We start from the raw sequence: 26,746 nt of genomic DNA, 5'->3' as shown, positions 1-26,746 counted from the left end.
AGACGGGACATGGACTCTGGACTGGACATGACCAGCGGTGAGGGCTCTGGGGGTACTGTGAGCTTGCAGGGTGTTTCATCAGCCAAGCCCACAGTAAATGCCGAACCGCTCAAGGAGAGGGCCAGGTTGACATACCCTTCTAGGGTCCAGCCGGTATAGTCCTCCGGCATCAATTGAGCAAAGTCATCATCCAGCCCTCTCCAAAACAGGTCCATGAGCTGGGTGTCGCTCCCAGATGACAGCAAGACAAAAAGTCCCTCGCATACCTCTCAATAGGCTGGCCATCTTGGAACATCGAAGAAAGGAATTTCCTCAGGGCCTGGTTGCTATAACTGCTGGATCCATTTTGTGGTGAGTTCTTCAGTTATGAGGCAGGAAGCAGGAAGCAGGAAGCAGGAGTGTTTTATTAAATAAACTTGAATTAAGACAAAGACTCTGGGACAGAACAGGCAACATTACAACATCAAGAACTCACAAAGACTGAACTAGACACAGGGCTTAAATACAAAGGCAAACAAGCTAAACAAGATAACAAGGGGGCGTGGCTAATCAGAGACACCTGGAGACTAATCAACATAACGGGAGACAGCTAAACATGAAAAGACAGGGGGACACATAACAGACAAGAACAAGACACAAACCCACACCGTGACAGTCAGCTCCCCAGTTCACAAGCACTTCACCATTCCACAATAATTTTATTTTATTTTGATTATATATGCCTACTTGAGACTTGCCTATGAACTCGTAGGATTAGGACTGAGGCTAAAGTTTATGTGAATAAGGCTGCATTTGTTGATCAAAGCAGATTCATAAGAACCGTTTCTGTACAAGTTAATTAGTCCCATTTATTATTATTTTTTTTTCCATAAATTCATTCATACAGTTGTTTGTTCATACATTGTGTAAGAACTACATCAACACTAACACATGAATTATGAGGATTAATTGTATTGCTTTGTGGTTTACAGAGGACAAGGAGATTTATTAAATGAAACAATAAAAAAAAATGGATGTGTCTTCTGGGACAGAAAGGCAGCTTTTCCACCTTTTGACCACAAGATGTCGTTAGTGTGCAACGTGTTGAAAAGCTTCCAGTAATGAACCATTTTACCATACATTCAAGGGGGAAAGCCCCAGTGCTTCACAAAGCTTCATTTCACCATCACTACTTAGGGGCAACAATAAATACAGAATCAATAAACGGATCTATTTTCTCAGGGCTGGAGAGAGTAAAGCAGAACATTATAATCCATGTGTAGAAACTCTTCCTGAAGACATTTAATATCTGCTTTACAGACGCTCATGAAGTGTGTGCAAATACTTTCTGTTTCACCAAACTGGAGCTGACGTTAATCATTTCAAAATACCTTAAAAACTGTTTTAGAATTAATTTTCTACAAGTTAGTCATGGATAGTGGAAACCTTTTCAGTAACAAAACATTTTTTTCACTAATAATGTAATAATTGTTTTTCTAGATTTTAACGGCATGCTGGAAACTGCTAAAATAAAGAAGTGAGACTAACAGTAAATCTCTTGTGTGCAAAAGTAGCCAATAAACTGTTCAGAGGAGATGTGTGTGAGACAGTGTGTTCACTCATTTGATCAGATGAGAGGAAGTTACCAACCAGAGGAGGAGCTGATGATGTTTATAGGAGGAGCTGTAACTATATATAATGAAGAGAAAGACTGACAGAAACCGAAAATGGCTGATAAGTGTGATCTGTGTCTGCTGGGACTGATCATTCTCTCTTCACTTCTCACAGGTAAAGAAATCTGTATTTTCTCTAAAGACGTTGTAGGATTGAAAATAATCCAAGATATTTGAAAATGAACAAAGACGTTTGCTTTACTGTTTTCCGACCCCCTCTTTCTACCACAATGACCATTTGTAGTTCCTAAAGGCACAGAGGGGCTGATAGTGATCACTGTAGAACAAGATGTGTGTACTTCAGGGGTCGATGAATTGTCACACATTTAGTACAGTGGGGGAAGTTGTAATTATCTGATTGGTCAGTTTGAACGTCTCACATTTGGGTTTTAGTCACATGGTCAGGGAAAGGATAAAAGAAGATTGTAACTGTTGCTCTGTCTCTTTTATTATCTGGGTCTCTCTCTCTCTCTCTGGTTACATTTTACAAAAATGCTGGGTACAATTAGTGGTATAAGTTATTATCATCTTATACATCTATTATGAACTATTTTAAGTATAACTATAACCATGTTGCCAATGAACCCTTTCAATTACAAATAATGCGCTTACTAGTTTTGATTTGGTATTGACTTGATATATAGTATAATAGTGCTATCTATTGCAATACAATATGTCACTTTCTATGGCAACGCTCTCCCACATATTAATCTACTGTAACTGCGCTTATTTCCGTCGTTGGTATAAGTGGCAGTGGGTGGAATAGACAAGAAATGTACAGTTTTCTACCATCTTGCTGACAATGTTTGTGCACTGTAACAAATGGCCACATTTTGACAGTAACATGCTGTTTTCCATTAAAACAGCAATATAACGTAGAAACAAATGCATTCTGGGAGATATTTGTCTTTTTAAAAACACGCCCTATACCCTCATTCACTATTCCCTACATTAGTTCACTAATATAGTCCACTTGACAGAGTGAATAAAAACAAGTGAGTTAATTCAGACACTGATGAACACCTGCTGCTAACAAGCAGAATCACTGAAGGAAAGAGGAACAAGAAGAACAGAAAAAATATGAAATCAACTGAAGATAAAGACATTAAAAGGATTAAACAACTCCACAAACAGCATTACCAGCTTCACTTATTACTAACCAGACTGACTTTATTTCTGTCAGACGTTTACAGATGTAATTATTAAAAGGTGACAGAGGTTTAGATCATTTGATGTCACCATGATGGTGATCAGTGTTTGCTTTAGTTGGGCTCTGGACCCTTGACTTTTGAACATTAGTTTTTCTTTGGCTGCGGTAGCTTTGTCTTTAAATACATTTGATATTGCAAAAAAGCTGAAAGAAAACAGGATCAGATGACAATGGCTGTTTGTTAATGGTCACAATCATCATCTAGTGGCACGGATCTCATTTATTGTCTAATGTATTTTATCAGCACAGTTTTTTTACATTGTGTATTTTAGATTTCTGCTTTTTATGCTGGTATGTTTTATGTTTCATTTATTAATATATATCATCATGATCACTGAGATCTACTGTGTTTCAGGTATCAGTGGAGTGGAGGATCATGTGTTCATCAGTTCTGGTGAAAATGTGCGTCTGTCCTGTAATAAAGCTCTTTCTGACTGCAAATCAACTATGTGGATCTACTATAACAGTAATTCAGCAGCAGCAGTTCAGCTGATTACTGGAGGGATAAAGAATAAAGACACAGAGAGACATGAGAGACTGAGTCTGGAGTCTGACTGCTCTCTGAACATCAAGAACATCACAGAAGAAGATCATGGATTTTACATCTGCAGACAAAATGACAGACAACCAGGATCTGATGCACATGTTTTTCTGCATGTTCTTCATGGTAAGTTTATGATTTTGTGGTCAATTTAGAATTCTCTCTTTAAACTCAGATGATGATTGAAGAATCTGTGATTTGTGTTCAGTTTCAGTGTCTCCATCATCATCATCATCATCATCTTCATCATCATCATCATCATCATCATCCTCACAGACTGAGATCAGTCCAGGCCACTCTGTGACTCTCTCCTGTCAGTTGTATTCATTTACTGGATACTCCTGTGATCATTTCGTCAGTTCTGAGGGAATTGAGCTGTTGTGGGTGAATCAGGCTGGTGTTGATCTGAAGACAGACTCCAGATATCAGATATTATCATCAGATCAGGATCACTGCATCATCACTCTGAATACAACACTCCTGAATGAAGATGACAACAGAGAGTGGAGATGTCAGCTTACTCACAGAAATCAACTCGAGACCTCAGTCAGATACACTGTCAAGTATTCAGGTGAGAAAACAGTGTTAGAAGACCCTCATAATGTCAGTAACACTAAGGTCTATCAGTATCACTGAACCAGAACAAACTGAGGGAACAAAAGCTTCTTTGACTCTCACAGAAGAGTAACTCAAAGCATTGCTTCAAACTAATGAACTGCAGTGAAGTAACAGTCCAAAACGTGATGCTGGAAATAATAAAGGAATTGAAATTTGACAGCAAAAATATTAACTTTTTATGTAATATAATGATCAAAGTTAAAATATGAATGTCATATTGTACAGTATTAATGATCTGAACTAACATTCATCTTCACAGCTCAAGCTGATTCAACGACAGCAGTGAATCCAGTCCACATCACACACTCTCAGGATCCCTCAACTAGAAACACACACGTTTCTAAAGGTACATCATCACTGTCTTTCTCACATCAGTGCTTTCCAGTGCATAATGCTAGAGTTATCTTCAGTGTTAACTCATCAAAATATGACTGTCATATTCTACAGTATGATTGTTACATTGAGTTGTTGTTTTAGTTGTTTAAGCTCAGCTTTAGGAGGTGTTGTATTTTTATCCCGCTGTAACCTCTAGATCCTTCTAAAACATTCCCATAATCTGCTGCAATCAAACATTGCCCTGACCTGTAGATTAAAGATGTAAGATGTGGATTCAGGGTCCTCGGCGGAGCCTCTAACCGGCTCAATCTTGAATTCGGATGCACTGGGCGTTTGCCAATATTAATATTTAATTACAAAAATCATGAATTATTGATAGGGAAAAATTACTCTTACACTTACTTAAAACATTTTACGAATCACCACAACATGATGATTTATTTTTATTTAGAAAAGATTCAGAATAATACAAAGACAAATTCCAAAGGCAAAAGGCTTTTTAACCCAACCCTGTTCTGGGCGCCTTCTAACTATGGGCTGTCATTATAGTACAGCCACTTCCCTTATAAGGTCAAACTTTGGACTTATCCTAGTCCTTCATTAACATAGGCTTGCAGAAGCACATATTCAAAATATCTATTTTCTTTTCATACCTATTTTATGCAGCACACACACACAAAAGCGTTTTTCTATCACAGCCCTTTTGACCTTTCTCTAGTTTCACACATTTTCTATATCTGAGGCAAATTGTCATGATTCCTGTCTTGTGTTCCCCTTGTCTTGTGTGGACTTTTGTCATCTCCTGTCCTGTGTCATGTTTTGTAGTCCCTTGTAGTTTTTCTTGTTTATTAGTCTCCAGGTGTTTCTGATTAGACACGACCCCTTGTTATCTTGTTTAGCTTGTTTGCCTCTGTATTTAAACCCTGTGTCTTGTTTCAGTGTTGGTGGGTTCTTGACTTTGTAATGTTGTTTGTTCTGTTCCTGAGTCCTGTTCCCTAGTCCTGCTTCCTCCTTTGTTTCAACCTGCATCATTACACAAATGATGTTCACAGTTCCCCTTTAAAAATACATGTGGCCCTAACAACCTAAACATGTTACACACACACACACACACACACACACACCTCTAACAATAACCCTTAAGTTCGCAGGTCAAGCTCAAATTATACTTTAAGTAATTTGAGCTTGTCCTGCAAATTGAAATTTCATTTTCAACCATAAAACTGTTCTCGATGTGTATTATTAGGGATGCACCAATACCACTTTTTAAGGATCGAGTACGAGTACCGATATTTTTTTCCGATGCCTGTTGTACTGGGTTTTTTTTTTCTTGTTTTATGTGGCAATTTTCTAAGAACAACACAATGAGACTAATGAACATATCAGCATCTTTATTTTTAACAACTTAAATAAACTTAAAAAATAAATCATTCTTATGTGCTTATCACAAATTTTCAAAGCCCAAATTTCACAGTGTCCAATAACTTCCAAAGGGCAAAACCAAGGACATAATTAATGTAATTTTTACCTGCCTGTAACAAAGTTGTCAAAGTGCTAAAGAAATCACAGACAACAAGACAATCAAATTTGTCATAAAGTGCCAAAGAAATCACAGAACAAATGTTTATAACATAACACTGAGTAACAATGTAATCACAGCCGAAAGTGTAAAGTGAAATATTAGTGTACTATTAAATCTAGCAACACTATAACTGCAGGAAGAGTGTTCATAAGAATTAAGAAATATAAGCTAAGGATGTTCCTCACAGCATTTGTACACTCTGTTTTTGAAGAAAAAACAAATCCATTAGGATTATTTTTCAAAAGTAAGTGGCAGGTTCCTTTTAAGGAACAGAAGCATCTCTGCATGTTCAGCAACAAGTCTGCTTCTGCTTTCATTCAGAATGTGTGACACGGAGCTAAATAATCTTTCACTTTCCACGCTACTGCAAGGGGCTGAAAGATATTTGTGTGCCATTTGAGCCAGAGCCGGAAATCACAGATTATTAACTGCCCAGTACTTAAAGGGTTTGTCTGACCGATGCACAGTGGTCTCTCCAAGGTATGCTTCCAGCTGTATGGTAACAGCTGTTGGAGATCTGCTCGTAGATGTAGATGCATCTGCAATTTCTTCAAAAACACTGTCCAGACTGCTACCTGGCTGGTCACTGTGAGGCCTTTTGACAGCTGGTTCTCTGTGCTCCTCAGCTGTGGCTGTCTCTCCAGCAGATGTTTTTTGCAGCTCCAGTACCACCATTTCGCTGACCTGCCTTGCAGTGTCTGTGTTGGAGAAGAATCGATCTTTATACCTAAAAAAAAACAAAACAAAAAAACAATGACAATATAAGCATTCATTTTATGCAGTATAAGAGAAAAAAAACTCTTGCATTTTAGAATTTAAATTGAATAGATTACCCCAACATTTATTTATTTTTTAATTCTATCATTATGATGAAATTATTTAATATAAAAACTTAATAGTATATAATAATGAATGATATATACATTTAATAAAAAAAATGTAAAGTTATTTATTATAATTTAAATTATTTTTTTTTATTTATTTTTTTTTACCTTGGATCGAGTAACGTTGTGATGCAGTAAAACTGGTTTTGTTCAATGTTGGAGAACCGCTTCTGCAAAGCAGCAAGCAAAGTGCGCTTCATCGTTTTGATACCTTGGTCCTCATCCATATGTTTCAATAACAGTCTCTGTAGCACAGTAACAGCAGGAATTACATCTGAGGCTAAAGCATCTGAAGAACTCACTTGACGAGTCATTTCTTCAAAGGGAGCCAAGACATTTAGCATTTTCTCCATAATATTCCACTGGTTTGCTGTTAGTGTTGCAGGGAGCTCGTTTTCAGACACATACACACCAATGGCCCGTTTCTGCTCAATCAAAGACTGCACCATATAGAATGTGCTGTTCCGACGAGTCTGTACGTCTTGTTGGAGTCTTTTAATGGGCTGACCGAGCTGTATCTGGATGTCCTGAAGCCGAGAGTATGCCAGGTTGGAATGTTTAAAGTGGCCGACTATTTTGCGCCCGACTCCAACGGCATCAGCAATGCTGCGCTGTGATAGCAGACCCTCTGTGACAGCCAGCTGCAGCGTATGTGCCACACACGGAAGACTAGAAACTCCGGCCTCCTCCATGCCCTTTATCATGTTTCTGGCATTGTCACGGACCACAACATGAACAGAACTTTTGGAAATTTTCCAAGTCGCAAGCATTTCCTCAAATATGCCCGCGATTGCTTGACCGGTGTGCGAGCCTCGGAATTGTTTTGCATGGAGCATGATTTGTTGTAGATTGAAATCGCCATTTATCCATTGTGCCGTTAAGCTGATGAGAGACACTGGATTTACACTACAACTTCATATGTCAGTGGTAAAGCTAATCGCTTTTATGTCATGCAACAAGCTGGTGATGTCCTTTTCACGTCGTCGTGTATCTGTGGTAATACGACCTCTGTGACATAGCGGCGACTGACATTAACAAGGCGATGAAAACCCACATTATCAACAACTGAGAGTGGTTGATCGTCAAGAACAATGAATTGGGTAAGCATCTCTGTTATTTTTATTGCTCTTGGGGTATCTCTTGACATTTTCTCTCGTCTTGCTAAGGTTTGCTGCAAAGTTGGTTGCCGAGTGCTACTGCTAGTGGCAAATTCGCCGTGCTCACTTTTGTGTTTCAATTTCAGATGTTTTATCAAATTACTTGTATTATACGTACTGGCTTTTGTACCTCCTCTCGATATTAATGCAGAACAAAGCGTGCAGATTGCCATGCATGGGTCGTCATCATTGATTTTGAAATATTTCCACACTGCTGAGGCTGACATTGTGTCTGCTGCGGCTGGTGTCTCTGTGTGCACTGGAACGTTCTGTCAGTTACGTCACGTGAGGTATCGGTCTTTGGTATCGGGGTATTTTTACGAGTACAAGTACATGAGCTTGGTATCGGGCCTATGTATTATTTTCTTATTTAATCGTCCGACTCGTCTGATAATCTTTATTAACTGCTGTGCACGATGAATCAGTCCGTTCTTAGGGAGTTGAGCGTTAGTGGAAGATCTTCTCCAGCGCCTTTCTCTCCTTCTTCTCCGTCTTGAGAGCTCTCCTTGCGTTGTCCCTCCGGAGGTGTTCAACTATAAGATCATCCATAAAAATCTCAACCTTGTCTGTTACATTAACATTTCTTATTTCTGGGTCATCTCCATCCGTTACATTCAAAGCATGCAGATTATGTATGGTATATATGTTTAATATATACCATTTTCTGGGGATTTATCAGAAGAATTCATAATCATTTGTTCTCCAGTTCCGACATTTATTACAGAGGGGAAGATACCGGGCAAGATAAAAACAAAGAGAAAAAGAGAGTGATGGAGATGAGGAGAGAAAATAATCTACTTCACATGTACTTCACGTAAAACTACCCCGATACAACCACACCCGATACCACTTTAGGGGCCGTTCACATATCGCATTTTTTTGCGCGTGCAAAATCTTTATTTCAGATGTAGGCTATGCCGCGGCGAGATGAAAACGTCTCAACAGGTCATGTGACAAAAACCTTTCCATAACAACATCGAAAGCTTGGCCGAACAGCTGATCATAGCTGTACAGGGCGGCTTTTTATTTCTCATCTCCATAAATATATCTAGTAGTAAAGCTAATGCAAGGGCTAGAAATAAATTCTTTGCTGATACTTCCTCGTCATCATGGAGAGCGCAGTTCCCACCGCTTTCTCCTTCTTTCCACAAGCGCTTGCTCTCCCGTGGCATCTGTCGTTGCTGTGCAACCATGAACAAAGGCGTGCCTGGAAAAAGCGCGTTATGTGGCTCTTTCCTCCTTTCTTGTCAATGAGTGGATTCAGAGCCACCGCATCAGTAGCGCCGCCGGTCGCCATGTCTCAGTGTTTTAATGAAGAGGACACAACTTTGTACCTTTTGGACTGCGCATCAAGAACCGGATTAATCCGGTACTTCGGTACCACCGGTACTTATGAAAAGCTGGTACCATAACGGTTTCATTTTTTTAGTACCAACTTGGTACCGAAGTACCGGGTCTTTTGACAACACTACATGCACTCATTGGGAGCTGAGCCCCGCTAAAATGAAAATCCTGTGTGAAGCTTGAGTATTATGTGATGATGATGTTGTGTATATGTGGCATTATGTGTTGAACTGAACTAACAGACGTGATCCACAGATCCAGGAGAAACTTTAGTCTGTGTGACTGCTGGATCATTATACAGAGGTACGACACGTTCATTTATACTGACAGCTTTATAACATTAAACTATCAGTCAGTCTGTAAAGCTTCATCAATAACTGTTGATAGTTGAATACCCTTGACTTCAGTCATGTACAGTTTCTCTTCTTCCTCTCATGTTTCCTGCAGTGATTGTGATTATTGTTGAGATCGCAGTGTTTGCTGCTCCTACTGTGATTCTTCTTCAGATCATCTGTGCAAGAAGAGCTGGTGAGTTTTGAGCCGCACACAATCTGATGATTCACACTCATCTGATCTGGAACAATCTGCAATCATGATAAAAACACATACGAGAGGTCAGTCAATGCTTTTATTTTGCAGGGAGGAAGGACTCGAAGCACCCAGAGGAAATAGAGATGCCGACAATATTACAATAATATGAGTTTTGAGCGAATCTGCAGCAATATTTACAATAGCAAAAACTTACAGAAGATTGTTTATTGTTTTATTTTCTTCTTCTCAGAAAACAGAGAAAAACTCTGATCACAATGAAGAAATAGTGACACCAAGTTTAGATTAAATTTTCTTGTGCTTCATATATAAACTGCTTTATATATAATATTAAATACAGTAATGCACAGATTCAGACTGTATAATCTCTCTCTGTTCTGTGTGATGGAGCTGATTTGGTGATTCTTGGATCTTGTCTGTTCATTCCTGATGAAAGTCTCTGCAGTTCTGAGAAAATTGGTTTGTTACTGAAATGCTACTCCTGAAATGCATATATCTTCAACAGTCGTACACTAGAAGACTGAAACCAGTGTCGTCTTGACCTGCTAGATACACTGTTCACAGCAAAATCTTTGTCTGTCATACCGAGTCCTCCAGTCGGGAATGTGGAAAATAGGCATTCTTCATGCACAATATTAGCATTGACCAGCAGGTGTCGCTGTGTGCATTCGAAGCCTTGAGAAATCAACCACTTTCACACACATCAGGCTGAAGCTAAATCTCACCATAAATACCTTTAGGTTCACTTAGCTCAACAGTTAAACTGTATATTTGCAAAAAAAAAAAAAAAAAAAAAAAAAAATATATATATATATATATATATATATATATATATATATATATATATGTATTTACTGTAGTAAATCACTTGCAACATTTTTTGAATAATGTCCTAAAATGTAAACTTTGTTATGTTATGTAAACTTTTTAACTTACGAGCATAAGGGCAGGAGGAGTGATGGAGGACTCATAAGGGCAGGAGGAGTGATGGAGGGTCTCATGAGGGCAGGAGGAGTGATGGAGGGTCTCATGAGGACAGGAGGAGTGATGGAGGACTCATAAGGGCAGGAGGAGTGATGGAGGGTCTCGTAAGGGCAGGAGGAGTGATGGAGGGTCTCATGAGGGCAGGAGGAGTGATGGAGGAGGGTCTCGTAAGGGCGGGTGGAGTGATGGAGGGTCTCGTAAGGGAGGGTGGAGTGATGGAGGGTCTCATGAGGGCAGGTGGAGTGATGGAGGGTCTCATAAGGGCAGGAGGTGTGATGGAGGGTCTCATAAGGGCAGGAGGAGTGATGGAGGGTCTCATAAGGGCAGGAGGTGTGATGGAGGGTCTCATAAGGGCAGGAGGAGTGATGGAGGGTCTCATGAGGGCAGGAGGAGTGATGGAGGGTCTCATAAGGGCGGGTGGAGTGATGGAGGGTCTCATAAGGGCAGGAGGAGTGATGGAGGGTCTCATAAGGGCAGGTGGAGTGATGGAGGGTCTCATAAGGGCAGGAGGAGTGATGGAGGGTCTCATAAGGGCAGGAGGAGTGATGGAGGGACTCATAAGGGTGGGTGGAGTGATTAGGACTCATAAGTGCAGGTGGAGTGATGGAGGGTCTCATAAGGGCAGGTGGAGTGATGGAGGGTCTCATGAGGGCAGGTGGAGTGATGGAGGGTCTCATAAGGGCAGGAGGTGTGATGGAGGGTCTCATAAGGGCAGGAGGAGTGATGGAGGGTCTCATGAGGGCAGGAGGAGTGATGGAGGGTCTCATAAGGGCGGGTGGAGTGATGGAGGGTCTCATAAGGGCAGGAGGAGTGATGGAGGGTCTCATAAGGGCAGGTGGAGTGATGTAGGGTCTCATAAGGGCAGGAGGTGTGATGGAGGGTCTCATAAGGGCAGGAGGAGTGATGGAGGGTCTAATAAGGGCGGGTGGAGTGATGGAGGGTCTAATAAGGGTGGGTGGAGTGATGGAGGGTCTCGTAAGGGCAGGATGAGTGATGGAGGGTCTCGTAAGGGCAGGAGGAGTGATGGAGGACTCATAAGGGCAGGAGGAGTGATGGAGGGACTCGTAATGACAGGTGGAGTGATGGAGGACTCATAAGGGCAGGAGGTGTGATGGAGGGTCTCATAAGGGCAGGTTGAGTGATGGAGGGTCTCGTAAGGGAGGGTGGAGTGATGGAGGGTCTCATGAGGGCAGGTGGAGTGATGGAGGGTCTCATAAGGGCAGGAGGTGTGATGGAGGGTCTCATAAGGGCAGGAGGAGTGATGGAGGGTCTCATGAGGGCAGGAGGAGTGATGGAGGGTCTCATAAGGGCGGGTGGAGTGATGGAGGGTCTCATAAGGGCAGGAGGAGTGATGGAGGGTCTCATAAGGGCAGGTGGAGTGATGGAGGGTCTCATAAGGGCAGGAGGAGTGATGGAGGGTCTCATAAGGGCAGGAGGAGTGATGGAGGGACTCGTAAGGGTGGGTGGAGTGATTAGGACTCATAAGTGCAGGAGGAGTGATGGAGGGTCTCATAAGGGCAGGTGGAGTGATGGAGGGTCTCATGAGGGCAGGTGGAGTGATGGAGGGTCTCACAAGGGCAGGAGGTGTGATGGAGGGTCTCATAAGGGCAGGAGGAGTGATGGAGGGTCTCATGAGGGCAGGAGGAGTGATGGAGGGTCTCATAAGGGCAGGAGGAGTGATGGAGGGTCTCATAAGGGCAGGTGGAGTGATGTAGGGTCTCATAAGGGCAGGAGGTGTGATGGAGGGTCTCATAAGGGCAGGAGGAGTGATGGAGGGTCTAATAAGGGCGGGTGGAGGGATGGAGGGTCTAATAAGGGTGGGTGGAGTGATGGAGGGTTTCGTAAGGGCAGGATGAGTGATGGAGGGTCTCGTAAGGGCAGGAGGAGTGATGGAGGGTCTCGTAAGGACAGGAGGAGTGATGGAGGACTCATAAGGGCAGGAGGAGTGATGGAGGGACTCGTAATGACAGGTGGAGTGATGGAGGACTCATAAGGGCAGGAGGAGTGATGGAGGGACTCGTAATGACAGGAGGAGTGATGGAGGACTCATAACAACTTTACATCAACGGGGTTTTATGCTCTTGCCCAGCGCTGATGGGTTTATCTACAACCATCCGCACCGGAGCCTACGAGCATCTGATGCTAAACGTAAACAAGCAGTGAACTAACCCCTACGTAATGACGTAACCAAATCTGATTGGCTAATAAGAACACATTTTGTATACTAGTAAAATAACTGTAACAAACAATGTATTTACTGAACTAACACTGTAACACCCCCCCCCCCCCCCCCCCCCCCCCCCCCTTTTTTAGCTCTCCAGAGTCCCTTCTGCACCACTGAGGATGAACAGTTAACTTTTTGTTGTCTTCTATTTTCTTCTTTAGTCCATATAACGACTTGGGGCTCGAACAAGTCGCCCCCTTTTTGTCTTCGTCCCCTTTTCCACAGGGAATAGGGTCACAGTTAGAGTCCGTTCCAAGCAGGGTCAGAGGCTCTTCCGACACAGAGTTGTCAGAGGACGATGGGTTTGGTGCCTGAGCAGTGATTGGAACCAGGAAGCCTTCCTCGGTGCAGGTGTATTTGTGTCGCAGACGCTGCATCCAGGCAGGTATGTGGTCACTTAGATAGGGTTGTAAGCGATCATGATGCAGTACTTTCTCACTTCGTCTGTCCCTGACTCGGTAGAGCACTGGTCCAAGGCGTGCTGTGACGACCAATGGCCCTTGCCATGGAGGTTGGAGTTTTGGACTGTAGCCCTTTCTCCTGCTACTGACCCTCACTGACACAAGATCACCTACTTGGTAGGACTTCTCTCTGGCTCGTAAGTCATAGACCTTTTTCTGGCGAGTCTGAGCGGAGCGTAAGTTCTGGCGCGCTACTTGATGAGCCTGCTGGAGGTTAGCTTGCAGTTCCTGGACAAACTCAGGTGTACCTTTAGCTTCTCTGGTAACCTCGTCCATCCTTAGCCAGATGTCATGTGGCTGGAAAACTTCTCGCCCCAGCATCAGCTGATTTGGTGTGAAACCTGTCGCTGAATGTACAGTGCTCCTGTACGCTGCAGTGAGTAAGGGAAGATGCTCATCCCAATTCCGCTGACTTTGGTCCACATAACACCGTATCATCTGCAAGAGCGTTCTATTGAATCTTTCCACTTGCCCGTTCGAAGCCGGATGATATGGTGTGGTCCGGGTCTTGGTTACTTGTAACAGACGACAAACCTCCGTAAAGAGCAAACTCTCGAAGTTCCGTCCTTGGTCAGTGTGAATCTCAAGGGGAGCCCCAAAGCGTGAGATGAAGTCAAACACCAACCTCTTTGCTGTTGTCTCAGCTCCTTGTTCGGGGACAGGGAATGCCTCTACCCAGCGAGTAAACTGGTCAATTATAACGAGGATGTACCTGTTGCCTGTCTTGGACTCTGGAAATGGTCCTAGGACATCAAGGTGTAGTCTGTCCATTGGCGCTCCAGCCTGGTAGTTCTGAAGCTTGGCCCTCCCCATTGGACTGGTTGTTTTACAGGAACTACACTGTGGGCACTTCTTGACGAAAAGGCGTACATCGTTCCCCATATTGTACCATTGGTAACACCTGCGGAGGCGCATAAGCGTCTTTTCCTCCCCTGCATGACCCGCTTGTGCTGGATTGTGACAGGATTGGAGAACCTCATTCTTCAGGGAAACAGGAACAAGTAAGCGCAGAGATGACATATCTCCATTGACATCATCCCATCGGTAATAGAGGACCCCATCTCGCATCTCTACTTGAGACCAACACAGCCAGTATTTGCGAACCGCTGGGCTCTGCATCATGACCTCTTCCTTAGCAGGCAAAGAACCATCAGACATCCATTTATGGAGAACTGAAAGGTCTGGGTCAGCTAACTGTTCTTCCCTGAGACTTTCGGGACTCAGCGGTTGCAGCCAGTTTGAGGAAGGACCTGGTTTGTCATCACCTTCTTCATTAACATCACTGGAAGTGTTAGTGCAACTATCCTCATTCTGACGGTCAAGGGAGTGTGTGCGTCTTACCGCCAAGGGGATGACATCATCAACATCTTCCTCGAATCTGGCCCACTGATGGTAGAGCTTTCGGCAGAAGCGACAGCTTCTTGCATGGCAAGCTATCTAGCTCTCTTCCTGCTTGATAACAGTCACAAGGTTCTTCATCCAGAGTCCTTCGGGACAGAGCGTCAGCGTTGGAATGGTGTGTACCTGGCCTATGCTCGATGACAAAATTGTACTGACTGAGTTCTTCAAGCCACCTAGCCAGTTGGCCTTCTGGTCTCTTAAACCGGTATAGCCACGTTAGACTGTTGTGATCCGTCCTGAGTAAGAAGTTAGACCCCAGCAAATAGTGGCGGAACTGTCTTGTAAACCTGACAACTGCTAGGAGTTGGACGTGTGACACAATACCTCTGGTGAGCTGGTGTGAGGAGACAGCTGGCAAATGAGATAACTTTCTCTTCCCCCCACTGTAACTGTGAGAGCACTGCTCCAATGCTCTGGTTGGACGCATCAGTGTCCAGGACAAACTGTCCAGATGTAATTGGGAACACCAAGATGGGTGCAGTTGTGAGGCTCCTTTTAAGATGTGCAAAGGCCTTGTTCTGCTCCTCTCCCCAGGAGAAGGAACTCCCTTTCTTGAGTAGCATTGTCAAGGGTGTAGTGATTTCAGCAAACTTGGCAACAAACCTCCTGTAATAGTTGCACAGACCCAGAAAAGACTGGAGTTCCTGGACATTGGTTGGGGTCTTCCATTTCCTAACGTCACTAATGAGGGCTGGATTGGTCTTAATTCCTTCGCCGCTCACAACGTGACCAAGAAACAGGACTTCCTCTCTTAGCAGCTGACATTTTGAGGGCTTCAACTTTAGTCCATATTCCTGCAACCTCTGAAAAACCACTGCTAGGCGCTCCATACACTGTTCCACATCTTCACCAAAGATGATTATGTCATCCAGGTATATCAGTAAGGTGTCCCACTGCAACCCTCGTAGAACCAGCTCCATGGCCCTCTGAAATGTGCTGGGTGCGTTACACAGACCAAATGGCATTCTGGTGTACTCATATAGTCCATACCTCGTCACAAAAGCAGTCTTGGATCTGTCTTTTTTATTCACTTCTATCTGGCAATATCCTGACTGAAGGTCAAGTGTTGAGAATGTTTTTGCACCACCCAGCACATCCAGGCATTCCTCTATTTTTGGTAGGGGATATGCGTCCTTGATGGTAAGGTCATTTAGCTGGCGATAATCTACGCACCAGCGGACCCCCCCATCTTTCTGGCCAAATCGGAAAGCCAGCTGTTCTTTCAGCAGAAAGTAATCTTCACGTATGTGTTCGGGTAATGAGCACAGATATCTGACAGCAGCTCCCCGTAGACATTCATGAAGTTTATCCACTCTCTCTACTGTACTCCATCTGTAAATGACAGCTCTGCGCTCAAAAGGAATGATGAAGGAGTCCCAGTCATCCTTACCATCGTAAGTGTCAAGTTTAGCTTTAGGTCCATCTGAAGCTCTACCACGAGGAGTTGTGAGGTGATGGGTGGACGCTGCAGCAGTTGAAGGTGTGTGCATGTTGGGGCCCAAGTTGAAAGAGCCATTATAACGGCTGGGTCCCTGTGCACGGCTTCTAGGTCTTACATCGGGGCCAGGTGTGGAGGAAGTTGGACTAATTGGGCTCCGTACGTGTCTATCAATGACCGCGAGCTCTGCAGCAAAAAGCTGTTCAGTATCTGAAGGCCCTGTAGCATCTCCATCTGTCATAAGGGTTCTATCAGGGGCAGCTGTAAGTGTGGTAGAGTTGTCATGTTGGTGGGGACCACGTGTTACTATACTGGCATGACGCTGCTGCGTGAGGGCAGACAAACTAGCCTCTGTCGCTTCCAATCTTTGGAGCAGAGGTGAAATGGCATGTTGAAGTTGCTTATTTTGTTGTGATAGCACAGCCTGTAGCCACTGTGGGGGGTCTGGAGCAGCTGATGCTCCAAGTTGGACTTCTGACTCACTCACATCCATGTTATATTACAATTTAGCTTGAAAAAAAAATTGCTTTTTTTTTTATTTATTTTTTTTGTTGCTTTTTTTTATTTATTTATATATATATAATACTGAAATATATTCTGGTTTGTGAGCTTCGATGTAGATTTGCAGGGCTGTTTAGTAGTGTCTGTGAAAGTTGGCTGTTTAGTAGTGTCTGTGAAAGTTGGCAGGCAGCCAACAGCAGCGCTATCTTTGGCAGACTGCCAGCGCCGCGCCTCTCCGATGGGGGAAGGGAAACTCCGTGCAGCTCTTATTATCGTGAGTTTATGATGGTCAATGCGACGACCAAACGTGGTCAATCAGTCTTTAATACTACTTCACAACAGCGTTTGCAGTGATTATAATGTCCATCGATTAACAAAGGATGTCCCAGCAGTTCACAAAACTCACGATTCTCTGATAACTGTCAATCACGCTCAGCTTCTGACACCACTTGTTGTGCTTTCTCGTGTTGGTTTCTCAGTGTCCGTGGAGGCGTGAAGAGAAGCACACAACAAAGAGAGTATGTTCAGGAACTTTACTTATTAAGTCACAACTTTACATCAACGGGGGTTTTATGCTCTTGCCCAGCGCTGATGGGTTTATCTACAACCATCCGCACCGGAGCCTACGAGCATCTGATGCTAAACGTAAACAAGCAGTGAACTAACCCCTACGTAATGACGTAACCAAATCTGATTGGCTAATAAGAACACATTTTGTATACTAGTAAAATAACTGTAACAAACAATGTATTTACTGAACTAACACTGTAACAGTAATAACATAAGAATAATGTTTGTACGAATCAAACAAATATTCCCTCAAAACATCATGCACAGTCACATTATACTCTTTAGAACCGCAAAACCAGCGTAATAGTTGGAAGTAAAATGATAGAATGTATTACAGAATATGAGAAATAAAGATAGGATACCTGTCAAAAGCACAATCCAGATATACATTATAGACCCAAATTACATAAATTAGATCACTTTATACTGGTTAAGTTGAAGAGTTGAACAAACCTGGAAACACATGGGACAATTTGATCAGAATACTATCCGTTGCGCAGACCTCTTCCCACGTTATACGCTGTGCACAAATCACTAGTTAGCTCCACGTGCGTCACATAAAAGTCACAGAAAACTCACAATACACAACATACATATGTATAATCAATTCAGAAACACATTGTGCTTATTATTCAATGAACTTTAACCGAATGAGCACTTTTAAACATACCAATACTAACAGGAAAGAGTGAAGGAAAGTGCGTCTTGCCTCGCCAGCGTCCATTTGCGATCTGAGGCTGACGTAACTCACGCACTCTCTAAAGGCTGACACTGATAAGCGTCCCACTTAACGAAACACCTTAATTGATAGTTCCTAACCACAATAACATTGAATTACTCACTGTACAAGTATTTAATGCAAAATGAAACCGAAAGTATTTTACTTAAAAGGAAAATAGTTTTGGGAAGTTCATCATATAAAAATAAGATACCATTAATATTTCTCTCTTCCCAACTTGCTACACTGAGATCCTCAGAGATTTAATGTATTCTTTTGTCTTCAGTTGATTTAATCTAATGCTGAGTTCACACTGCACGATTGTAGCCCCGATTTTGTTACTGTCAAAATGTGGCAGTTTTTTTACAGCAATTTTTTACAGTGTGCACTGTAACAAATGGCCACATTTTGACAGTAACATTCTGTTAAAACAGCAATATAACGTAGAAACAAATGCATTCTGGGAGATATTTGTCTTTTTTAAAACACACCCTATACCCTCATTCACTATTCCCTACATTAGTTCACTAATATAGTCCACTTGACTGAGTGAATAAAAACAAGTGAGTTAATTCAGACACTGATGAACACCTGCTGCTAACAAGCAGAATCACTGAAGGAAAGAGGAACAAGAAGAACAGAAAACAGAGCTTTTATTAAAAGGTGGCAGAGGTTTAGATCAGTTGATGTCACCATTATGGTGATCAGTGTTTGCTTTAGTTGGGCTCTGGACCCTTGACTTTTGAACATTAGTTTTTCTTTGACTGCGGTAGCTTTGTCTTTAAATACATTTGCTATGGCAAAAAAGCTGAAAGAAAACAGGATCAGATGACAATGGCTGTTTGTTAATGGTCACAATCATCATCTAGTGGCACGGATCTCATTTATTGTCTAATGTATTTTATCAGCGCAGTTTTTTTACAGTGTGTATTTTAGTTTTCTGCTTTTAATGCTGGTATGTTTTATGTTTTCATTTATTACCATATGTCATAATGATCACTGAGATATACTGTGTTTCAGGAACCAGTGGATTGAAGGAGAATGTGTTCATCAGTTCTGGTGAAAATGTGCGTCTGTCCTGTAATAATGCTCTTTCTGACTGCAAATCAACTACATGGAACTACTCTAACAGATTCAGACATTTAGTAGTAGTAGTTGACCTGATTAAATTAGGGATAAAGAATAACGACACAGAGAGACATGAGAGACTGAGTCTGGAGTCTGACTGCTCTCTGAACATCAAGAACGTCACAGAAGAAGAAGATTATGGATCTTACAGCTGCAGACAATATGTGAATGGACAGAAACAAGGACCTGATGCAGGTTTATTTCTGCATGTTCTTCATGGTAAGTTTATGATTATGTGGTAAATTTAAAATTCTCCCTTTAAACTCAGATGATGATTGAAGAGTCTGTGATGTGTGTCTTGTGTTCAGTTTCAGTGTCTCTATCATCATCATCATCATCATCCTCACAGACTGAGATCAGTCCAGGCCGCTCTGTGACTCTCTCCTGTCAGTTGTATTCATATGCTAAACTCTCCTGTGATGATCTGGTCCGTTCTGAGGGAATTGAGCTGTTGTGGGTGAATCAGGCTGGTGTTGATCTGAAGACAGACTCCAGATATCAGATATTATCATCATCAGATCAATATCACTGTTTCATCATCACTCTGAATACAACACTCCTGAATGAAGATGACAACAGAGAGTGGAGATGTCAGCTTACTCGCAGAAATCAACTCGAGACCTCAGTCAGATACACTGTCAAGTATTCAGGTGAGAAAACAGTGTTAGAAGACCCTCATAATGTCAGTAACACTAAGGTCTATCAGTATCACTGAACCAGAACAAACTGAGGGAACAAAAGCTTCTTTGACTCTCACAGAAGAGTAACTCAAAGCATTGCTTCAAACTAATGAACTGCAGTGAAGTAACAGTCCAAAACGTGATGCTGGAAATAATAAAGGAATTGAAACTTGACAGCAAAAATATTAACTTTTTATGTAATATGATGATCAAAGTTAAAATATGAATGTCATATTGTACAGTATTAATGATCTGAACTAACATTCATCTTCACAGCTCAAGCTGATTCAACGACAGCAGTGAATCCAGTCCACATCACACACTCTCAGGATCCCTCAACTATAAACACACACGTTTCTAAAGGTACATCATCACTGTCTTTCTCACATCAGTGCTTTCCAGTGCATAATGCTAGAGTTATCTTCAGTGTTAACTCATCAAAATATGACTGTCATATTCTACAGTATGATTGTCACATTGAGTTGTTGTTTTAGTTTCATTTCATGGACTTTTATGGTGTGTCCCAATTAGTAGTGTTGGGTCCGAGTCCACCATTGTCGAGTCCGAGTCGAGTCCAAGTCCTTAACAATCGAGTCCGAGTCCAAGTCCGAGTCCAAAGAGGGCCGAGTCGCACTTGAGTCCGAGTCCTTAACATCCGAGTCCGAGTCGAGTCCGGCCGAGTCCACAAAGATTTAAATAGTTTTAAATTGACCTTTCACAGAGACCCGCCCCTCTTACTGTCGCTACGTCTGACAAGCCTTTCTGCTCTCACTCCACATGTTCTCACACAGTGAAATATATATTGCGGAGCAAAGAGGACACTGACAATGCGCCAACAGACAAGACAAGCTTCTGGTATGAAATAAAGTCTCAGCTTTCAAATTTTGTAATTTTTATGAAATTAAAACAATACACACCGTTTTGTGGTGCTTTAATATAGGCCTCAACTCAAGCAGCACATGAACTGATAATATCTTCTAGTTATAGCACGAATTAAACATGAATGAACATCAGAACTGCAAAAAGAATTCAATACACAACATTTTTCAAGTTCAAGTCCAATGACTTTAATCTACTATCTGGTTTGGTTTGTTTGTCGGACAAAAATGGCAGGTATCTGCATTATCTGGTCAGATCACATGTCAATCAAATTCTGGTGAAAGGTCTCAACACTGAGCTCTTAAATTAATATGTTAAACCTTACAAAATGATTCCAATGTATAGTTACAGTCATACGTTTACCTATCGTACATCTTTCAGATTCTGCAAGGTAATGCTCAAGAATATAACACGATGCATTAAGAGCCAGGAGTAAACTTTTGAGCAAGATGACGTTGATTTTTTAATTTTTATTTATTTTGATTATCTTATTTTGTTTTACATGCTAATATCTTATTTAGCCTCTAAATGGCAGGACTAAATTAATTAATGAATTTTTAAATAAAATAAGAGCAATTTACACCAATGATCCAGTTCAAAAATGTACACCCCCTGGCTCCTAATGGTTGCTTCCTTCTTGAGCATCACTAAATGTTTGCAGGGTTTGTAATAGTTGTGTATGAGTCCATCAGTTGTCTTCAGTGTGACAAGATGGATTTCACAATCATAGTCACTGCTAGTAAGGAGTCAAATATGCAGAAGATGCTGGAAAAGCAAAGAATGTGCAGGAGCTGGAGGATTTTTCCTCATGAACAACCATTAAAAAAAAATAAAGAATCAGGTAATGAAACACAATATTAAAATCAAGCCTATGTAATTTGTCTTGTATTTTTTCTTGTGGACTAGGCTATTTAACATCCATTATGTGAAAAAGATTTTTCAGGGCAGTAATAAATAGAAACAATGTTTTTATGATCATCCTCGTTAAAAAATAAATAAATATTACATTTTGGAGATTCTGCAAGGTGTATGTAAACTTATGACTAAAGTGTAGGCTAAATCAATGTAACAAAAATCATAACATTATTAGACGCCAAAATGTTGCTTTGGTTATCGCGTTCTCATGTTGCTATGGTTACTGTGTCAATCATCGCAATTTCATGACTCACAGGACTAAAATTCTGCAGATTCTCTCCCACATTTAAATGCAGTTATCACTCTTTTTAATTTACAGTGTGAACGTAACCACTGGTCCTCTACAAGCATGAAAAAATATATTATTTAGATTGTCAATAGCGCTCACTTTAAGCCATCACTTAGCCTACTTACCGCGTTCTGCACTCTCACTGAAACTCTCGTCATAAACACTGAAGTTGTCCGCACTGCACAGCGAATCTCTTATTTATATCGCGCCAAGACTTTGTTGTTTATGAGGAGATTTGCGAAAGGATAAAACTCGCGCTGATTCTGAACATACGTTTTGAGCGACTTCTCCGCATGGTGACTCAAAACGCCTCTGATTGGACACTGTGTTCATGCGCTTAATATACATATCTGTGATTGGCTACAATGCTCAACACTGACACAACACAATGTAAGCAGTTTCGTTTCGTTTTTGAATAATATTGTGTCCTTCAGTGCCCGGACTCGACTGTACTCGGCAAATTTTCCGAGTCTAAAATGTCCGAGTCCGTGTCAAGTCCGAGTACAAATTCATCCGAGTGCGTGACAAGTCCGAGTTCATTCAAAATTGGACTCGAGTCCGGACTCGAGTCCGAGTCCGAGTTCGAGTACCCCAACTCTACCAATTAGCGTACTTATGCATATTCTAGGACATGTTTAGTATAAACAGTGAGAGTAGTGTGTTCATATAACACTCCGGTTCTTTCACTCAATTCTCCCAGAAAGCAGAAATTACATTGCTTATAAAAAGCCTAATCACTTTTAAATTAAAATTTTAAATTAGCGTCAATTCACCCTTTGCAGGGAGTTTGATTGACATGCGATCTGAGTCTGACCAATCAAAATCCACCATTTTTGTCCGACAAAGCAGTCAGGAGAGTTAGTAGATTAATGTCGGTGGATTTGAACTTGGCTTTAACTGAGGCAATCTGTCACGACACATTACAGAGCCACAAAACGGTAGGCCTATTTATTGTTTAATTTTCTTTGACTTACCAAATTTGAAAGTTGAGACTTTGTTTCATATTAAATATTTCCTGCTCGGTCCTGTCTGTCAGTGCGTTGTCATTATCCTCTATTTTTCACTGCTTGAGAACATGGGTTGAATCCGAAATCGCCCCATAAACCCTCATTCACTAAGTTAGGCCTATTCCCTACGTTAGTCCACTAACACCGTTCACTTGAAGGAGTGAATGAAAACGAGTGAGTGAATTCGGACAGCCGTTGAGCGTACATAAGCTGTACACTCGTTAATGCAGTGCAATGTGGGATTGAATAAGTGTACTCCATAACGTCCACTATGGTTTCGGTTGCAACTAAAAATGTCTGTCTCCTCAAATAATGCCCTATTATGTGCTTAGAGCTCGTGTGAATTGCACGTATAAAATGAAGTTAACGAACAACCTCGATCCATCAGGAAACGCCACATAGGTCGCTGAACTTCACTGCGCTTCATGAAGAGTTTTTCTTTTGCGTGAAGAAGCCGGACGAACGGCACAGATCATTGGAATAAAATGAAATCTGGGGATTTTGCTGTGTGTGTTCTCATGTTGGATTTCTCTCTTTAGTTTGGTAAAATAAAGTTTAAGCCTCACCTCTTCTTCTCCTCATTCTGGATATTATTATGATGCATCTCAACTAACATTCATCCTTTTCAGCTCAAGCTGATACACCAACACCAGGCACAGACTCTCAGGGTCATTCGACTACAAACACAAAAGGTACATATTCACAGTGTTTTGTCTTTGTCTATAATTGTCCCCAATCTGCCCTGTCCATCTCTAGTTATAATATAATGGTAATATTGTACAGTATGAATCATCTGAACAAACATTCATCCTTTACAGCTCCAGCTGGCTCAACAACAGCAGTGAATCCTTCTACACAAGGTACATGATGATGCTGATGCTTTTACGCCATTGATGATGTTATTCACAGAACAGCTTTGTCTAACATAATTCTATAGAAATATTACCATATAGACACTCTACCACATATATAAATAATCAGTATGTAAGAGTTGAGTTGACTTTTTCCTTTTGTTTCTTGAAAGAAGAGCAATAAACAATAAATAAATCACAGGACATTAATCAAAAGTCAGAGGAAGATCAGAATCGTTTGAAATCTCATTCGGTGCCGATGGCTTTTGACTTTGTCTATAATTGTCCCAATTCATCCTTTTCAGCAACACCAGGCACTTGGAATAAAAACACACCAGGTACATAATCACAGTGTTTTGTCTTTGTCTATAATTGTCCCCAATCTGCCCTGTCCGTCTCTGACTCTGTGCTCGATCTCTTCTTCAGTCATAGTGATTTCTGTCGCTGCAGTCGCTGTTCTCCTTCTTGCTCTTCTCTGGCTGATCTGCAGAAAAAGAGCTGGTGAGTTTTCAGATTTACTCCTTTACAACAATTAAAAACAGTTCAGATGAGCAAACAAACACATCATGTTCAGATTGTAAGTATCATAGAAACATGTGGATTATATGAAATTCTCAAACAGAAGTTTATTCCTGCTGAGAAATCCTGAAATGTCAATATCAACGAGTTATCAAGTCAACAATCATTTTTATTATTCATTTTAATGCTTCAACAAAATCTGATTGTTGAAAAAGCTTAATGCTTAACATTGTGTTTTTCATGTGTGTTTGATCATAACTCATATTTCATGAGGCACTTGTTTTCAGATAATAAAAGAGGGACTGGCGACTCTGCGGTGAGTTCAGTAATGCAGTGATTTAGATTTGATTACTGTCTTTAAAGCTCAATAAAGTGTCATTCATGCAGTTTAACTGTTTGTTCTGAAGGTCAAAGATGAGAATGATCATAAAGGGACGTATGAGACGATCAACATGTCCGTTCCTCCCGCTGCAAGAGCCAATGTGAGTCCACTAAATCATCAAACATTATGTTCACTGTCTGTTCAGTAATGTGATTTAAAAGCTTTTGTGTTATTCTACATATTATAGTGAGAGATATGTCTGTTCTGTGTGTTAAACTTGACTCTCTGCACGTTTGCATTGATGTTTAGGAGCAGACAGATTATGTGACTTATTCTGAGGTCACTTCTTTCAATACAAAGCCAGTAAAATCACTCAATGTGAGTAGATAATAATAATAATAATAATAATAATAATAATAATAATCGCTCTGGTTCAAACATTGATGGACAGAATCTGTTCTTTCAGGATCATGATGATACAGTGACTTATGCTGCCATCAGAGGAAGAGAAGATCAACCGCAGGATGAACTTTACGCCTCTGTGAACAAGAACAAGACCTTCACAAATAAACATTAATGATACAGATCATGATCTCATCATATCAGGAGCAGACGGGAAGATTTCATCTCTCTGGTGTTTGGAGGAATTATATATTTGTGTGTGAACGAGCAGATATTTGTTGAATGTCCTGTGAATATGAATGAGATTTATTGTGAATCATCATCTGGTCAGAGCACAGAATCTCATCTATATCATCACAGCTACAGTAAAGTTAGAGACTGAAGCCCTGATGTGTTTTCATACAGGCCAGACTCAATCTAGTGTCTCTCAAGCCTCTTCCATGACTGGAGTCTGTTTATCCGCTGGATTTCTGTCTGAAAACCTTCATCTTCATGCAGAAGCTCATGCTGAAATGATCCTCTTGCTTCAGCTTGTATATCAGCTGTTTCTTCTACAGAGAGACGTCCGTCTGAGAATTACATCAGTGTCTGCTCACATTATATTGTCATAAAATATTCTAAAATTTGACTTTGCAGTGTGTATATGTCACGCTATTACATGTAAGTTATTTCTTTCTTTTTTCACATGTGACAATAAAGAGCATGAAAAAATCATTAGTTAAAAGAAAAGTTTTTGTCTCTTCCATTCCTGTAAAAACAGACGTAACTAAACTTGCTCTTGCTGGAAAGTTTCAAAGTTAGAATTCACATTTTAAATGAATACTTGTATGAAGGTAAAAGAGTAGCAAAATTCAAGAGCTTGTAGATTTGAATTTGAGAACAAAATATTCATATTTGTAAGCTGAAATTTACCCTCATAGTTCTGATGTGAAAGTCTGAATGTTTCAATTCACACAGACAATAAACTAGTCAGACGTTACCAACTAAGTCCAAACGTCGACACCATCCCAGCTAGAAATTTTTTGTTCTAAAAATGTTCTAAGAACATTAGCATGTATTGTTCTATAAATGTTTTCAGCGGCTAGTTTTATTTTTGTTCCCATGTTCTTTTAAAAGTTTGGAGAACATTCTTTAAAAACATTATTAAAATGTTTAGTAGTAACATTCTTTTAACATTATTCTCTAACGTTCTTAGAAAGTTTTCAGCGGCTAGTTTTATTTTTGTTCTTAGAATGTTCTTTTAAAAGTTTGGAGAACATTCTTTAAAAACATTATTAAAATGTTTAGTAGTAACATTCTTTTAACATTATTCTCTAACGTTCTTAGAAAGTTTTCAGCGGCTAGTTTTATTTTTGTTCCCAGAATGTTCTTTTAAAAGTTTGGAGAACATTCTTTAAAAACATTATTAAAATGTTTAGTAGTAACATTCTTTTAACATTATTCTCTAACGTTATTAGAAAGTTTTCAGCGGCTAGTTTTATTTTTGTTCTTAGAATGTTCTTTTAAAAGTTTGGAGAACATTCTTTAAAAACATTATTAAAATGTTTAGTAGTAACATTCTTTTAACATTATTCTCTAACGTTC

At 40.9% G+C, this 26,746-nt stretch overlaps 1 protein-coding gene across 1 annotated transcript; it reads left to right on the top strand.

Moving 5' to 3' along the window:
• The first annotated feature begins 1,643 nt into the window (after positions 1–1,643).
• Positions 1,644–25,975, top strand: LOC311078653 (uncharacterized protein). The gene is made up of 17 exons (XM_084107598.1): positions 1,644–1,767; positions 3,218–3,529; positions 3,612–3,974; positions 4,281–4,367; positions 9,580–9,627; positions 9,772–9,852; positions 19,191–19,517; positions 19,607–19,948; positions 20,255–20,341; positions 23,698–23,760; positions 23,887–23,928; positions 24,225–24,257; positions 24,346–24,420; positions 24,726–24,754; positions 24,846–24,920; positions 25,070–25,138; positions 25,227–25,975. The coding sequence occupies exons 1-17, from the start codon at positions 1,707–1,709 to the stop codon at positions 25,335–25,337; spliced, it is 2,205 nt and encodes a 734-aa protein (XP_083963724.1). The 5' UTR covers positions 1,644–1,706; the 3' UTR covers positions 25,338–25,975.
• Positions 25,976–26,746: the final 771 nt, after the last annotated feature.

The sequence above is a fragment of the Abramis brama genome (genome assembly GCF_963993115.1).
Source record: "Abramis brama genome assembly, chromosome: 1".
Lineage (NCBI taxonomy): Eukaryota > Metazoa > Chordata > Actinopteri > Cypriniformes > Leuciscidae > Abramis > Abramis brama.
Note: the sequence above shows the minus strand (reverse complement) of the source record. Positions and strands in the feature narration are given on the sequence as shown.

What these genes read in the sequence shown, in the direction of transcription:
- LOC311078653 (XM_084107598.1), top strand. Translation starts at nt 1,707, where the DNA reads ATGGCTGATAAGTGTGATCTGTGTCTGCTGGGACTGATCATTCTCTCT. An exon ending in GAGGGACTGGCGACTCTGCG is followed by an intron (nt 24,755 to 24,845) that starts GTGAGTTCAGTA and finishes TTTGTTCTGAAG; the next exon opens with GTCAAAGATGAGAATGATCA. An exon ending in AGCCAGTAAAATCACTCAAT is followed by an intron (nt 25,139 to 25,226) that starts GTGAGTAGATAA and finishes CTGTTCTTTCAG; the next exon opens with GATCATGATGATACAGTGAC.